Raw genomic sequence first — 18,835 nt, forward strand, 5'->3', positions numbered from 1 at the left:
ATACACAAAAAAAGAAAAAAGAAAAAAGAAAAAAAATCCAAGCATAACAATAAAGAAAGCCATCAAATCTCAAGGGAAGAGAGCAAGAAAAGAAAGGAATAAATATGAACCAGAAAACAATTAACAAAATGGCAATATATATGTACCTATAATTACTTTACATATAAATAAAGTGAATGCTCCAATCAAAAACACAAGGTGGGGGGGAGGGGCAAGATGGCGGAAGAGCAGGGTCCCCAAATCACCTGTCCCCACCAAATTACCTAGATAACCTTCAAACCATCCTGAAAATCTACGAATTCGGCCTGAGATGTAAAGAGAGACCAGCTGGAATGCTACAGTGAGAAGAGTCCGCGCTTCTATCAAGGTAGGAAGACGGGGAAAAAGAAATAAAGGAACAAAAGGCCTCCGAGGGGGAGGGGCCCCGCGAGGAGCCGGGCTGAGGCCGGGGCGAGTGTCCCCAGGACAGGAGAGCCCCGTCCCGGAGGAGCAGGAGCTGCACCAACCTTCCCGGGCGGGCGGAAAGGGGCTCGCAGGGAGTTGGAGCAGGACCCAGGAGGGCGGGGATGCCCTCGGGCTCCCTGGGACACTAACAGGCACCTGCGCCCCGGGGGAGTGCGCCGAGCTCCCTAAGGGCTGCAGCGCGCACAGCGGGACCGGAGCAGCTCGGAGGGGCTCGGGCGGCGGCTCCGCGGAGGGGGCTGCGGGCGGGAGCGCGAATCCAACAGCGCAGGCCCCGGAGCACAGGGCGCCGGGACACAGCCCAGGATCCGGCCTCCCCCGGGACAGGCAGAGGCCGGGAGGGCCCAGGACAGCGAGGACGCTCCTGCCCCGAGCTGAGCAGATCAGCGGCCCCGCCCCGGAGCCTCCAGGCCCTGCAGACGGAGAACCGAGAGCCCCGAGCCCCGTAGTTCCAGCGGAGGCTGAATCCAGGCTTCCAGAGCTGCCATAGCAACTGCGGCTGTTCCTCCTGGGGCCCCACGGGGTAAACAACCCCCGCTGAGCCCTGCAGCAGGCAGGGGCTGAGCAGCTCCCCCAAGTGCTAACACCTGAAAATCAGCACAGCAGGCCCCTCCCCCAGAAGACCAGCTGGACGGACCAGTGATACTCCCCCGTGTTCCAATACAACTTGTTTTTGGCCACTCTGCACTGAGCAAAATGACTAGAAGGAAAACCTCACCTCAAAAGAAAGAATCAGAAACAGCCCTCTCTCCCACAGAGTTACAAAATCTGGATTACACTTCAATGTCAGAAAGCCAATTCAGAAGCACTATTCTACAGCTACTGGTGGCTCTAGAAAAAAGCATTAAGGACTCACGAGACTTCATGACTGCAGAATTTAGATCCAATCAGGCAGAAATTAAAAATCAATTGAATGAGATGCAATCCAAACTAGAAGTCCTAACGACGAGGGTTAACGAGGTGGAAGAACGAGTGAGTGACATAGAAGACAAGTTAATGGCAAAGAGGGAAACTGAGGAAAAAAGAGACAATCAATTAAGGGACCATGAAGACAGATTAAGGCAAATAAATGACAGTCTGAGGAAGAAAAACCTACGTTTAATTGGGGTTCCCGAGGGCGCCGAAAGGGACAGAGGGCCAGAATATGTATTTGAACAAATCCTAGCTGAAAACTTTCCCAATCTGGGAAGGGAAACAGGCATTCAGATCCAGGAAATAGAGAGATTCCCCCCCTAAAATCAATAAAAACCGTTCAACACCTCGACATCTAATAGTGAAGCTTGCAAATTCCAAAGATAAAGAGAAGATCCCTAAAGCAGCAAGAGACAAGAAGTCCCTGACTTTCATGGGGAGGAATATTAGGGTAACAGCAGACCTCTCCACAGAGACGTGGCAGGCCAGAAAGGGCTGGCAGGATATATTCAGGGTCCTAAATGAGAAGAACATGCAACCAAGAATACTTTATCCAGCAAGGCTCTCATTCAAAATGGAAGGAGAGATAAAGAGCTTCCAAGACAGGCAGGAACTGAAAGACTATGTGACCTCCAAACCAGCTCTGCAAGAAATTTTAAGGGGGACTCTTAAAACTCCCCTTTAAGAAGAAGTTCAAGTAACTCTGAACGTGAATGGACTTAATGACCCCATCAAAAGGCGCAGAGTTTCAGACTGGATAAAAAAACAGGACCCATCTATTTGCTGTCTACAAGAGACTCATTTTAGACAGAAGGACACCTACAACCTGAAAATAAAAGGTTGGAGAACCATTTACCACTCAAATGGTTCTCAAAATATACCCTAAAAACTACAGAACACTTCTGAAAGAAATTGAGGAAGACACAAAGAGATGGAAAAATATTCCATGCTCATGGATTGGCAGAATTAATATTGTGAAAATGTCAATGTTACCCAGGGCAATTTACACGTATAATGCAATCCCTATCAAAATACCATGGACTTTCTTCAGAGACTTAGAACAAATTATCTTAAGATTTGTGTGGAATCAGAAAAGACCCCAAACAGCCAGGGAATTTTAAAAAAAGAAAACCATATCTGGGGGCATCACAATGCCAGATTTCAGGTTGTACTACAAAGCTGTGTTCATCAAGACAGTGTGGTACTGGCACAAAAACAGACATATAGATCAATGGAACAGAACAGAGAACCCAGAAGTGGACCCTGAAGTTTATGCTCAACTAATATACGATAAAGGAGGAAAGACGATCCACTGGAAGAAAGACAGTCTCTTCAATAAATGGTGCTGGGAAAATTGGACATCCACATGCAGAAGAATGAAACTGGACCACTCTTGCACCATACACAAAGATAAACTCAAAATAGATGAAAGATCTAAATGTGAGACAAGATTCCATCAAAATCCCAGAGGAGAACTCAGGCAACACCCTTTTTGAACTTGGCCACAGTAACCGGAGAAGGACAAACAGTGTATGTTCTCATTCATTTGGGGAATATGAATAATAGCGAAAGGGAATATAAGGGAAGGGAGAAGAAATGTGTGAGAAATATCAGAAAGGGAGACAGAACATAAAGACTTCTAACTCTGGGAAATGAACTAGGGGTGGTGGAGGGGGAGGAGGGTGGGGGGTGGGGGTGAATGGGTGATGGGCACTGAGGGGTACACTTGACGGGATGAGCACTGGGTGTTATTCTGTATGTTGGTAAATTGAACACCAATAAAAATTAATTTATAAAAAAAAAGTTAAAAAAAAAACACAAGGTGACTGAATGGAATTAAAAAAAAAAGCAAAAAAAAATTTAAAAAAATATAAATAAATAAATAAATAAATAAATAAATAAATAAATAAAGCAAAAACAAAAAAACAGGACGTATCTATAGTCTGCCTGCAAGAGAATCACTTCAGACCTAAAGGCACATACAGAGTGAAAGTGAAGAGAAGGAAAAAGATACTCCATGCATATGGAAGTGAAAAAAAGTCAGTGTGGCAATACACTGACAAAATAGAGGTTTTTTAAATAAATTTATACAGATGCAATTAAACAAAATACAGTTTAAAACAAAGAGACAAACCAGGACATTACACAATGTTAAAGAGATCAATCCAACAAGAAGATATAACGAAAGTAAATGTTTCTGTAATATAAATAGGAGCACCTAAATACAAAAAGCAAATATTAACAGACATAAAGGAGAATTTCATAGTAATATAATAGTAAGGGACTTTGGGGAACCTGGGTGGCTCAGTGGTTGAGCCTCTGCCTTTGGCTCAGGTCATGATCCTGGGGTCCTGAGATTGAGTCCTGCACCAGGCTTCCCAAAGGGAGCCTGCTTCTCCTTCTACTTCTGTCTCTCTCATAAATAAATAAATAAATAAATAAATAAATAAATAAATAAATAAATAAATAAATAAATAAAATATTTTTTTAAAAATAGTAAGGGACTTTAACGCTTAACTTATATCAATTGATAGATTATCCAGACAGAAAAATCAATAAGGAAACTGTGGCTTTGCATGATACATTAGACCAGATGGATCTAACAGATATATACAGAATATTCCATCTAAAAACGACAGAAATCACATTAAGCATCTTTTTTCAACCACAATGAAATGTGTAAAAATCAAGTACAAGAAGAGGACCAGAAAAGACACAAACACATGGGTAAACAACATGCTACTAGACAACCCATAAGTCAATAAAGAAATCAAACAGGAAACCAAAACATACATAGACAAATGAAAATGAAAACGCAATAGTCCAAAATCACTGGGATACAGCAAAAGCAGATCTAAGATGGAAGTTTATGTGCCTACCTCAAGAAATAAGAAAAGTCTCACATGATATAACTTTACACCCAAAGAAACTAGAAAAAAGAACAAAGCCCAAAGCCAGTAGAAGAAAGGAAATAATAAAGATTAAAGCAAAAATAAATGAAATAGAGACTTAAAAAATAATAGAAAAGATCAATAAAAACAGAAGTTTGTTCTTTGAAAAGATCAACAAAATTGATAAACCTTTAGCCAGACTCATCAAGTAGGAAAGAGAGAGGAGTCAAATGAATGAAATCAGAAATGAAATAGAAATAACAACACCATAGAAATAACAAGAATTATAAGACAATATTATTAAAAAGTATATGCTAACAAATTGAACAATCTAGGATAAATAGATAAATTCCTAGAAACATACAGTCTTCCAAAACTAAATCAGGAAGAATTAGGAGATTTGAACAGATTACTAATAATGAAATTGAACCAATAATAATAATTTAAAAAACCTCAAAACAAAGTCCAGGAACAGATGGGCTTCACGGGAATTCTACTCAAACATTTAAAGTTAATATCTATTCTTTTCAAACTATTCCAAAAATAGAAGAGAAAGGAAAAAATACAAATTTATTTTTTTTGGCCAGCATTATCCTGATAACAAAACCTGAGATAGACACTATAAAAACAAAACAAAACAAAACAAAACACAACTACAGGCCAATATCTCTGACGAACATGGATGCAAAAATCCTCAAAAAATATTAGCAAATCAAATTCAACAATAAACTAAAAGAATAATCCACTATGATTGAGTGGGATGTATCCCAGGGATGAAGGATGGTTCAATGATAGCCAGTCAATATAATTCATCACATTATCAAAAGGAAGGATAAGAACCATATGATGTTCATAACAGATGCAGAAAAAGCATTTGACAAAATACAGCATCTGTTCATAATACTCTAAACAAAGTGGGGTTAGAAGAAATACACCACAACATAATAAAGGCCATAGATGAAAAACCCACAGCTAACATCATACTCAATGGGGGAAAACTGAAAGTGTTTTCTCTAAGATCAGAAACAAGACATGGATGTCCACTCTAACCACTTTTTATTCAACATAGTACTGGAAGTCCTATCCACAGTAATCAAGTAAGAGAAAAAAAAAAGAAAGGCATCCAGATTGGTTTGGAAAAAATAAAACTGTCATTATTTGTAAATGACATGACAGTATATAAAAAGCCTTAAAATCTCCACTCAATAACTATTAGAACAGATAAATGAATTGAGTAAAGTTGCAGGATATAAAATTAATATACAGAATTCTGTTACATTTCTATACACTAATAATGAAGTAGCAGAAAGAGAAATTGAGAAAACATTTCCACTTATAATTGCATCAAAATGAACACAATACCTAGGAATAAATTTAACCAAGAAGTTGAAAGACCTATACTCTGAAAACCAGTAAGACATGAAAGAAATTGAAGATGACACAAACAAATGGAAACATAATAATTTACTTAAATTAAAAAAAAAACAAATGGAAACATATACCATATTCATGGAGTGGAAGAATCCTGTTAAAATGTCCATAAAACCCAGCAATCTACAGATTTAATGTGATCCCTATCACCACAATAGCCAAACTGTGGAGGGAGCCTTACTGTCCATCAAAAGATGAATGGATAAAGAAGATGTGGTCTATGTATACAATGGAATATTCCTCAGCCATTAGAAACGACATATACCCACCATTTGCTTCGAGGTGGATGGAACTGGAGGGTATTATGCTGAGTGAAATAAGTCAATCAGAGAAGGACAAACAGTATATGGTCTCATTCATTTGGGGAATATAGATAATAGTGAAAGGGAATAAAGGGGAAAGGAGAAAAAATGAGTGGGAAATATCAGAAAGGGAGACAGAACGTGAGGGACTCCTAACTCTGGGAAATGAACTAGGGGTGGTGGGGGTGACTGGGTGATGGGCACTGAGGTGGGCACTTGATGGGATGAGCACTGCATGTTATTCTATACGTTGTCAAATTGAACACCAATAAAAAATAAATTTAAAAATATATATAAATCTAAAAAATAAAAAATAAATAAAATAAAAAGCAACCGTTGGGAGGGGAGAAGATATTTGTAAATGATATATCTGATAAAGAGTTAATATTCAAAATCTATAAAGAACTTATCAAACTTAACACTCAAAAAAAACAATCCAGTTAAGAAATGCACAGAAGACATGAATAGACATTTTTCCAAAGAAGACATCCAGATGGGTAACAGACATGAAAAGATGTTCAACATCACTCATCTTCAGGGAAATAAAAATCAAAACTACTAAGAATCATTACCTCACACCGGTCAGAATGGCTAAAGTTAACAACACAGGAAACAACAAATGTTGGTAAGCATTCAGAGAAAGGGGAACTCTCTTACACTGTTGATAGGAAAGCAAACTGGTGCAGTAACTCTGGAAAACAGTATGGAGGTTCCTCAAAAAGTTAAAATAGAACTACTCTATGACCTAGCAATTGTACTACTAGGTATCTATCCAAAGGATACAAAAATACTGATTCAAAATGACACACACACCCCAATGTTTTAGTAGCATTATCAACAATAGCCCAATTATGGAAAGAGCCCAAATCTTTTTATATTTTTTTAATTTAAATTTAATTAGTTAACATATAGTGTATTATAAGTTTCAGAGGTAGATGTTAGTGATTCTTAAGTTGCATATAACATCTAGTACTCATATCAAGAGCCCAAATTTCAATCAACTGATGAATGGATAAAGAAGTCACACACACACACACACACACACACACAGGAATATTATTCAGCCATAAAAAGAGAATGAAATCTTGTCATTTGTGAAGACATGGATGGAGCTAGACTGTATTATGTAAAGTGAAAGAAGTCAGTGAGAGAAAGAGAAATACCATATAATTTCACTAATATATGGAATTTAAGAAACAAAACAGATGAACATAGGGTGAAAAAAGAGAGAGGCGAACCATAAAACAGACTCTTAACTGTAGAGAACAAACTGATGGTTACTAGAGGGGAGGGGAGAAGGATAAGATGGGTTAAATAGGTACGGGGATTAAGGAGGGCACTTGTGATCAGCAGTGGGTGTTATATGTAAGATGAATCACTAAGTTCTACACCTATTATTACATTGTATGTTAACTAACTGGAATAAATAAATCTTGAAAAAAAGATAAAACAGTGCAGCAAATGGATTTTTTTCAACACACAAAATATCATAAGGAAGGTATGAAAACAAGCAGACAAAAAGAAGCAGCTCTGCCAAGTATCAGAACTACAGTATATACCACATAGTTCTAAGTTGTATTGGTTTCTTTATTTCTAGAAAATACAAATACAGTGCTAACCCTAATATTTAGAGCCAGGATTTTAGTAGTCTCATCCCTCCAAATCAGAATTGCCCTGAACTTGGAAGAAAGTAATCTCCCTGAAAAAGTTTCTAATGCCCATATATTAAATCTAAGCACTATTTTGGCTTTTTCAAGGATGTCTTGAAGTCTTCTTTAATATAACTACTAAAAGGTTTGGCTATCTGGTTTCCTAAGCACCAGTAGGATGTAAATAAACCAGTGTAAACAGGAGAGGCTACAACTAACACTGAGCATGAAGATATAAGAAGAAAAATACAAATACAGAATTAACATAATGAATGTTCTTTATGATGGTCATAAAGTCACAAAGAGAAGGGACTATTGTGTTCAATATTTTTATTTAAGATTATAAGATGCAATATATTCTTAGAGAACTTTATTCTCAGAATTAAAATTTAGAGGGCTTTCACACTTGAAGAAATAAAGGTCATTTACTTAGAACTTCCATCTTATTTAGACCATCTATCATAGCCCAATGAAATCAGATACATGACAAGTTAATAAAATAGAATTAGTCTGTTTTTCCAGACTGGATTAAAGAACAAAGAGGGCCTCATTGCCCAAATTCCTAAGGACATGTTAATCCAGTTCTGTAGCCCTCAGCCTCAAAAATTATTTCTGATAGATAGAAAGACTCAGAGTGTATTAAGTAACCCTGCAAAAATAATTAGGAATAGGTCCTAATACTTTCAAGAATACAGGGTAGTAACCAAGTGTAAAACAATAACACAAAAGCCACCATTAAAGAATAAAATATCCTGTGTAATACTTAAATATGTCAAGGTTTAAGAGGATCATTTCTAGTAATAATATTCTCTGAATGAGATAGGGTTTTAAAAATAAAAGAAGTTTAATAGAGCTGAGGAACACAGAGTTTGAGGACAGGAGAACTAAGAAATAAGTCTGCAAGATAGGTAGAGCCTGGGTTACAATGGGCCTAATAAAATCATGTTAAGGAATTCAGACTTTAGTCTAGGGACAATAGGATCCCGTTAAATGACTTAGAATAGCTGTGATTCAACCTGCATTGTAGAAGAAATATTGGATACGGAATAGAGGTTAGTTTGGGTGGGAGCAAGACTTTAGGAAGTAAGACCAACTAGAGACTTTTGTAGTAGTCCAAGTGGAAGACAATACTGGATTAAACTAGAGTAGTAGCTGGAAAGTTGGAGAAGAGTAGATGAATCCAAAAGATGTGGGAGGTAGAAATTACATATGTTGATGAATAATTCAATCTAGAAAGCAAAGGGTAAAAAATTGGGAAAGATAATTCCAAGTTTCTAGCTTGAGCAATGGGGTGCATACTGGTGCTATTGACTAAAATAAGGAAAATGGAAGATAAGCATATTATGTTTGTTTGTTGTTTTTAAGCGTAGAAGAGGGCGATAGAGATGATGAAGCTAATTTGAACGTACTTAAAGGAGTTTATGGAATAGCCAAGTGGACATGTCTAATAGATGTTGAACATAGAGGTTGACACTCAAGACAAGTTAGGAATAACAATTGAGATGAGAGTCATTGGTATATATAAAAGGTCAAGGGGATAGATTAAATCACCCAGAGTCTGTGTGGTAATAACTACTAGAACAAAACAAACACCAGCATATAAGTGAACAAAGGAAAAGAAGATTACCAAAAAGACTACAAAAGATATTTATATCACAAAGGCCTTTAATACAGCTGTGTAATATTGTGGAAAATACTATAGAAAACACAGCCATAAAAGTATGAAGAAAATCAGGTGTAGTATTCACTACTGGTACTGTGTCCAGATCCCTTTTACTGGGCCAGTGAAACTATCTCTCTCCTACTTCAGAATATTAACATTGCCTGAAGGATGCCACCTTGCCTTAAAATGCCTGGAAATGTATGCCTTCCTCCAGGTAGCTCACAGGCAATGGCTGATTAGGAAGAGACTATAGGAGAAGTCCAGCCCCTTGCCTGAAGGTGGGCCAAATCTGTAGTGCCATTTGTCTCCGAGGGGTCAAATAGAGGCTACTCTTCAAGTGAAATCACATCTTGGTTTACCTTTTCCCCTTCTCTATGTTGCTTTCCTTGCTTCATTTACAAGTTTCTCTTAGAGCACTCTATAAATTATTTGCTTTTGAATACTTGTCTTAGGCCCTGCTTCTAAAGAATTTATTTTTTTTCTTTTTTCTTTTTTTCTAAAGAATTTAATCTAAGAAACAGAGAATTGTGATGTCTCTGAAGTAAAAGAATTATTGTTAAACCACATATTTTTATGTTATGCATGTTTATATATATGTGTGTTATTTCATAATAAAAAGAAGTTAAGGAGGGAAGGAAGAATAAACAATGTTAAATGTTGCTACATGCTGCTAAAAAAGTAAAAAATAAAAAGTTGAGTAATATAAGAACAAATAAGTGTTCATTTTAGTAACAGAGCCAACACTGGCTATCTTGGTTGTAGGAATTGCTTTAAAGTCATGAGCTTGGAAGTCAGGCAGCAGCATGGGAAGAATGGATGAGAGGTCAGTAGAGAAAGTAAAGAAAACTGTTTTGTCAGGAAGTAGGAATGTGAAAAAGAGGAAATACTTAAGGCACTATTTAGAGGGCAGATTTTCCAACTTAACATGGGAGCTTCTAGATCACATTTATATGCTAATAAGACACAGCAAATAAAAAGGGACAAGTTGAAGATCTAAGAAAGAAAAAAAAACAATTGAGTGCAAATGGCTGGAGAGAAGTGCTTTTAAGATGTTGCAGAGGGAATTTCAGCATGGACTAAGGAGCTGCTCAAGAAGACCTTTGAGATCTATTTCTACTTTGAGAGTCTGAGTTGATGGTTTTAAAAAAAAATTATATATATATATATATATATATATAATGTCTAAGCAGCAGGAACTAGAGTACCTGAGTTCATCTAGGAAAAAAAACAAAAGTTTTGGTCTAAGGCAAGAATCTATCACAGTTTTCTTTTTTTTTTTTTTTTAAGAGGTAAGGGTTCTTACCCGCCAATATCTTGCTTCACAAAATCCCCAGGTTCTTGTCGTCTTGATTCCCCTTGGCCAGTTGTTCCAGGAAAAATATTAATCAGGAAAAGAAGCCCAAGGATGATTGTGTAGAAGTGACTCATTTGTGTGACTATCATCTTCTTAGGCAACAACTTGGAGAGACCTGTGAGATCTGTGTTTGGGGAAAAGAGGAAGAAAAAGGAGTAGAAGACAAAAAAAAAAAAAAAAACAAGGTAAAAAAATATATATATATTATTCAACTGTATTAGAGTCATTTAACTTCCCTAGTATCCAGTTACTAAATGATTAATATGACAATCCCCTTTCCTCGGTTTATAAATGCCACCAAAATTCATTCCCAACAAACTCCTTTCTTGAATATACCAAAACCCATTCAAGAAAGAGTAAAGAGCTCTAAATCACTAATTCAGCTTAGGTGGCAGTTTCATCTCTTTCCCTGTTTTCTCTCAGCTTTAGTTACTTTTTCATAATACAAGAGTTTAAAATAATCTCTCATGTCTTCATTTTATTTTCCCCAAATCCCATTTTATCTTTACTCACAAATATCTTTGCCATAGTTAACTGTGTAGTATTGTAGAGAATATTATAAGACCTGAACTCTATAGCATTTTTGAGATTGATTCTCATTTCAATACAGTTAAGCAATTTTCTAAATGATCAAAGAAAGGTCTTGGAGTAGATGAACTGTTTCCTCTGAAATAGGATGTTTCCCCGTAAAGATATTTGAGGGAAGGGAGACAAATGTGTGGGAAATATCAGAAATATCAGAAAGGGAGACAGAACATAAAGACTCCTAACTCTGGGAAATGAACTAGGGGTGGTGGAAGGGGAGGTGGGTGGGGGGTGGGGGTGAATGGGTGACGGGCACTGAGGGGGACACTTGATGGGATGAGCACTGGGTGTTATTCTGTATGTTGGTAAATTAAACACCAATAAAAAATTAATTTATTAAAAAAAAGATATTTGAGGGCAAAGTTAACTCCATGTAGGGGCCACAACATAAGAAATCCAAGTCTATTCTCCTAGTACAGAAGACTCAAAAAGGCCAGCAAATTATACTGATGATAGAATTATGTGATTTAGATTTGCCTATGTTCAAGGCTATTTTATGAACTCTGGACTGGTGGACATTTACCTAAGACATGGAGTTAAAAAAACAATATAACAAACATTATATGGTCTCATTCATTTGGGGAATATAAAAAATAGTGAAAGGGAATAAAGGGGAAAGGAGAAAAAATAAGTGGGAAATATCAGAAAGGGAGACAGAACATGACAGACCCCTATCTCTGGGAAACGAACTAGGGGTGGTAGAAGGGGAGGTGGGCAGAGGGTGGGGGTGACTGGGTGGCAGGCACTGAGGTGGGCACTTGACGGGATGAGCACTGGATATTATTCTGTATGTTGGCAAATTGAACACCAATAAAAAATAAATTTATTTTAAAAAAAGACCTCATTTGGAGAGCACAAGAAAAAAAAAGGAAAAAAAAAACAATATAAAATGGCACTTTCTTGCTATCTCTGAAGATTATGGCTTCTTTGAATCTGATACATTGCCCACTTAACAGAGACCTAATTCTGACCCAATATCATATTCTTTTTAAGTTATATCAGTGGTTTAACTTCCAGTGAGAAAGAAAGTATTTAAAAACTTTTTTTCCAAGGAAAGTTTATGCAATTGACTAATATGTAATACAGATACATGCTGCAGAGCTATTACGGTTGATGAGAAAATGAAGAACAAGTCTTTTTAAATTTATCCCACCCCCAAAAAAGTAGCCACTAGGCTCTATATTCAATTGTCTTCTTGAATCTTTGTGATGAGAAAACATCTATTCTTGAGTTGTTGCCTAGGCATTTTACAGTATGGCAACCTTGCACATACCCAGAGTCTGGACATTTAGATAAGGACCCTGGCTTAGGATTCCCACCACAAGTTTCTGCTTTGCTTTTCCCAAGGTATCTTTTAAAAATAACCCCTTAGAGTTGAGCCCACAAAAAGTTAGTGATCTCCACCTCAACCACTTTATAAGTAATAGGTGCTTGTAATTCTGCTTTCTATCTCTTGCTAGCTTGTGACCTGACCTTCCCCCCAGCTCATTTTACTGCCCAATTGTGGGATTTGTAAGTAAATAAATCTTGTGACTTTACTTTTTATGCATGAATGTATTAAAACTGCACCTGCAATCAAAACAATCCCAGGGTTTTCACTTCCCCAAAGTGGAAGCTCAGATGCTGGGGGAGCTACCTGTCGACCTCATATGGGTGGCTTGTGCCTCTTAATCTATCAAGGTATAATCTTCATATTCTTAATACACGACCTATGGTTCTCTCTCAACAGAATCTGGTACAGGTATAGAAAACTATGATACTGGAGAAGATGAACTTTTGACATGAGAAAGTGTCCACATTACAGATAAAAATAGTCATAAAATTAGGTTGTATCTTATAAAATTGCCAATACTTGACAATTTTTGTTTTCCAAAAACAACAAATTTTTATGGTAAATCTAATATATAGGCTGTGGCATTCATGATTCAGTAACTGCACAAGAGTTAATGGTCATTTTACAGAAATGAACAGAAACAGTACAGTTCAGAAAAGCATAGTATATAAGTAAGAAAATATGGTACATGAGCAGATGATTCTGGGGCATGAAAATCAGCTGTAGTATGAACAGTAACCATGATATATGCTTAACCATCCACAGTGCTTTAGCATACCCTAATGTTGTATGATTACATGACAAATGTTAATGCTCAAATAATCATAATACAAAATTGACAATTACCCTATAGGAACAAAAACACTTGGTACACGGTATGAAGCCCAAAATGCAAAAATAACCCATGGAATATAAAAAAGAACTATGATGAATCCTCAGAAAACCTAAGTATATGAGCAATAATCCTGTGTATAGAAGAAAACAGCTATGCTGCATGAGCAAAGAAAACCATAGTGTGTGCTCAACTACACTATCCTACTCTATACTATGGGTCATGATTATGGTAAACAAGCAGCAATTGTTCTCACGCTAAGAATAGATGCAAATGATACAGAAGCAAACGTTTATGATTTGGAAGAAGAAAACTATGATATATCATATGATGCATAAGAGGACAACAATGTTATATATACTTAGACTAAGGTACATGTTTGCATAACTATGAGAAGGCAGCCATCGCATATAGAGGAGGTTGGACATAATATGTGTCCTCCAACTACCATAACATTTTGTTAACAAACATCATTATTATAATGCATGTGAAGTCATGTATGTATAAAACCATTTGATCACACTATATGTCAGAAAACCAAAGTACGTGAGCCTAATGATCACCGACAAGACAACAGAGCCTTGGTAAACACTTCCTTAAGACATTATACATGATCAAAAGCATGCCACTTGACTGTTGCACAATAATGTGAATACTTAACACTATTAAATTGCACATTTAGGGCAGCCCGTGTGGCTCAGCGGTTTAGTGCCACCTTCAGCCCAGGGCATGATCCTGGAGACCCTGGATCGAGTCCCATGTCGGGCTCCCTGCATGGAGCCTGCTTCTCCCTCTGCCTGTGTCTCTGCCTCTCTCTGTCTCTCATGAATGAATAAATAAAATCTTTATAAAAAAATAAAAAATAAAAAAACTGCACATTTAAAAATAGTTAAGATTTTTATGTGCTTTTTAACCACAATTAAATGTTTAATTAAAAAAATTGTACTGGAACAGGTAGCCTTAGCAAGTTAGCAAATATCTACAAAACAGTCCCCAACTGTGGCATGTATACACAGGAAATGTGGCACATTAGCAGTAACTAGCATTAAATGAACATGTATCCATGACACATGCTCAGATGACCAGCAAAGAAGAGCAAACAAGGACTGTAAGACAGCAGACCCTTAAAATTCTTATGACAAACTTGAATTTTCAAGTGACCGTAGTGCAAAAACCGTAATACTTTAAAGTCTTTAAACATGATAAAGTATCCATGTAGCTATAGATAATTATAGTATGCTTAGACAACCATGATGTGTGTGAAGAGATATTTGGTATATCAGTCCTTAACCATAATGTGTGCACACACTGTGTGTATCATAGCAACCATGATCAGGAATTAAGTGACATTGTTTAGGAGTAGATGGCCATACTTGTGGAGTAGACTGCCATGGTGCAGGAAAAGAAGGCCGTGGTCCAAGAGTAAGCAGCAGACATGCTCAAAATTTTTCTCACTGCAGTAGAGAGATAAGATATAGATGCATGTGGCCACAATGAATAACTAGTATCTCTTTAGTAATGATGACCAATAGTAAAGAGCTAGCTATAACATATGAACAAAGAAGTATAGCATACACACATCCATGGTGAATAAACTGAAAATTACAGCAAAGGAACATCATATAATGCTATGGATATTTAAACAACTATGCTGCACAAACAGAGTGTAACCCTAATACTAGTTTTAAAGTTAGTATAAAGAAGCCAGGCCACATTGCAAAAGCAAACAACCATGACATGTGCTCCTATAAGTACAGCACATGGATAAACACCAATGACATATGAACTTACAAGCAATAAGCATATTCAGATAACCATGGGCACAATAGCAAATGCCTGTGAAAGAAGCAGGTTGACTATGAAATAGGAGGGGATAACCTTTGTGCAGGCTCAGATAATCTTGGTGTTAGAATGGATTATCCATGGTACATGAACACACAATTATGACACATGCTCAAGCCACCATAATACCTGATTGCACAGCCAACATAGCAAATGATCAACCAATTCACTCTGCTCAAGATCTAAAGGAGAGTACAAGTAACAAACCAGAAGGAAATACTATCTATAAACTTACAAATTAATATCTCTATCCAAGATATGTCCTGAAACCCACACCTGCACTTAGATGTCTGAGAAATAACATGTTAAAATCTGAGGTTCAGATATTCATTCACCTCCACACACATACAAAAACACCGTCCCCCTGTAATCCCTTAATCTCAGGTAACAGTAATTATCCTTCCATTTGCTCAAAGTAAAAACTCTGATATCATTCTTGACTCCTCTTTTAATCTCATATCCCACATCCAATCCATCAGCAAGTCTCATTGGTATTCCATTTAAAAAGAAACATATCCAAAATAAAACCACTGGTCATCACCTCTGCTGCTACTACTTGGGCTCAGCATCTTTTACTGAAATCATTGTAAAAGCCTCTTAATTGGGCTTGTTGACTCTGCTCTTGCTTCCCTAAGTCTTTTCTCTATATAACAGAGTGAACTTTAAAAGTGTTAAGTCAGATCATGTCTCTCTTCTGCTCAAAATCCTCCAATTGCTTCCCAGGTCAAAAGCCATGTTATGATCTACAAGGACCTACAGGATCTAATCTCCAAATAGCTGGCTACCTTATCCTCTTCTACCATCCTCTGTTACTCACTCCACTTCAGCCACTGTGACCTCCTTGCTGCCAATTGGATATATCAGGCATGTTCCAGATCTAGGGCCTTTGCCTCCACTGGGAATATTCTTCATCTAATTTCCACATAGTTTGTTCCTTCTCTCACTTCATGTTTTTGCTCAAAGATCACCTCTCTCAATGAGGTCTATCTAAAATTTCAATCTTTCTTCACATCCTGGATACTTCCTATGCAGTTGCTCTATTTTTCATCATTTGCACTTCTAAGATATATTTCATGTTTTTTGTTATTGTCTGTTATTCCAGTATAATATAAGCCCAACAGGGACAAGGAATTTTGCTTATCTTATTCATATATATATATATATATATATATATATATATATATATATATTCCCAATGCACAGAAGAATGCCTAATAAATAATGTATACGTAATAAATAGTTAATGAATGAATGTTATTTTGAAAAAGTCACATCCATAAATGGGGTAAAATAGTATACAGATCACCTTCATACTACCAGATCAAGAGACTACTCAGCATTACCAAATACTAGTCATGTTAGGCTTTAAAAGACTTCCTACTTCAATGCAAAATGGGAATAATAATACTCATAATCTAATTCTAGATTAAATAATATACATAAAATACCTGATTAAAGACCTGCTACCAGGGACGCCTGGGTAGCTCAGTGGTTGAAGCATCTGCCTTCGGCTCAGGGCATGATCCCAGGGTCCTGGGATAGAGTCCCACATCAGGCTCCCTGCAGGGAATCTGGTTCTCCCTCTGCCTATGTCTCTGACTCTCATGAATAAATAAATAAAATCTTCAAAATAAATAAATAAAGACCTGCTACCAGGATGAGTTTGCTGTTAGATCCTGTCAACATACAAATTCATTTTATCACAAACTTTTGAGCATCTACTATGTAAAAGGCACTGACTTCAAATGGGATTCCTAAAACTTCTTTACCTCAGTGCCTAGAAACTACCAGATACTGACACTCTACCCACCAGCACCCCACTTGGATGCTATGAGGCACTATCTGCCAGTACTTTACCTAAACAGAGGCATCGCAATTGTTGCTACTCACATACTACAAAACTGACATTTTGCTGCCTCAGTTTGAAACAACAGTTTCATTTGAGGCCATCTAATTCCACTTAGCCTCAAAGTACTACCATTATTAAAAGCTCTGGAGCCAGAAACATCTTAGTGCCAATTCTTGACATACCACACAGAAACCTGACATTGGGTGAATGATTTGACTCAACATTCTCCTCTATAAAATGTCGATAATGATAATACTGCCATACAGGAGTGTTATGAGAATTAAATGGCATAATTTGCGGGCAGAATTAAGCATTATGTTTGACATATAGTAATCTTTGGTCACTATAAAATACAGGTCAATTCCTTGACCTCTTGCCTTCCAATGAGCCTCGGCTACACCCTAATCCAGTCACTCTTTCTCATGGTCATATACTAAATCTTGTCATTACAAATCCATGATCTCAAATAACTATCTGACCACATCCTCTCAACCCTACAGTCAATTCTTCTACCCTCCCAATCTGTAATACCTTGATCCCACCACCTTCAAATTGCCCATCATTACCTTCATGTTATTTCCTTTCTTGCCCTACTTGTTAGATACATAGTCTATAATTAATATCATTAAAATCATTCTCTGGTATGTATCTTCAACACACTTGCCTCTCTCTTACTCTGTTGTACCTGCCTGGAAAAACATAAATCAGCACTGGCCACAACCTCCTCCTCTGAAATTCCTTGAACTCCATATTACCACCCTAGTTATACTACATCTCTGGCCATTTCTATTCTATCTTCTTAGTGGGCTTCCCCTTTAGAGGGAACCCTCTAAAACTTTAGGTTCCCTGGCTTGGGATTAATACAATTCAAAATATATCTCCTATCAGACACGAATGATGAAATATCTATAATCTCTACCCATAAAAGCTTAAAACATCTGCAGAGAACAGAATATTATGAATAATAAACCAGGAGACTTGAAAAAGAATCAAATATAACTTCTGGAAATAAAAAGACTTTGAAAAGTCAAATGTATATCTTAGCAGGACACGTTACATATAAATAGAAACAGATTGCATATCTTTTACATTAGAAGAGGAGAAAAAATAAAATGACTTAAGAAATGCCAATCCAAATAAGAAATAAAAGAAAAAACATAAAATAAGCATGCTAAATACAAAACATTAAAAGATGGTAGTTTCTAACTCAGATATATTAGCAACTTTAGTCTCTAAGGCCCCATTTGAAATAAAAAGATTATCAGACTAGATTAAAAATACTAAAACTAAATTATCTGCATGTTGTTTATAAGAGTCATATCAAAAAAAAGAGTCATATCTAAAACACAAAGGAACAGAAAAGTTGAAAGTAAAAGTAAAAAGTAATACTATGCAAATATTAACCAAAACACTTTTTAATATTCAGAAAGTAAAGACTATAATTCAAAGGCTTACTAAAGATAAAGAGGAAAATTCCATATGGTAAAAGGTTCAATTTAACAAGTATAATAAAATTCTATACATCTAATAAGACAGCTTTATTATTTTTTTAAAGACTTTATTTATTTATTCATGGGAGACACAAAAAGAGAGGCAGAGACATAGGCAGAGGGAGAAGCAGGCTCCCTGCAAGGAGCCCAATGGAGGACCCGATTCTGGACCCCAGGATCATGCCCTGAGCCAAAGGCAAACACTCAACTGCTGAGCCACCCAGGCGTCCCTAATAACAC

The 18,835-nt window shown here is 36.8% G+C and overlaps 1 protein-coding gene across 4 annotated transcripts in view; it reads right to left on the bottom strand.

The window, feature by feature from the left end:
* The window catches only part of GABRA3 (gamma-aminobutyric acid type A receptor subunit alpha3), a 323,693-nt gene that overhangs the window by 225,282 nt on the left and 79,576 nt on the right, over window positions 1–18,835 (bottom strand). For all 4 annotated transcript variants that reach the window (XM_055338646.1, XM_055338645.1, XM_055338644.1 and 1 more), the window contains exon 2: window positions 10,614–10,788. In XM_055338646.1, the coding sequence (XP_055194621.1) occupies window positions 10,614–10,753 (140 nt within the window). In that variant the 5' untranslated portion in view covers window positions 10,754–10,788. The remainder of the gene's footprint in view (window positions 1–10,613; window positions 10,789–18,835) is intronic.

Source organism: Nyctereutes procyonoides, unplaced genomic scaffold, assembly GCF_905146905.1.
Source record: "Nyctereutes procyonoides isolate TBG_1078 unplaced genomic scaffold, NYPRO_anot_genome, whole genome shotgun sequence".
Lineage (NCBI taxonomy): Eukaryota > Metazoa > Chordata > Mammalia > Carnivora > Canidae > Nyctereutes > Nyctereutes procyonoides.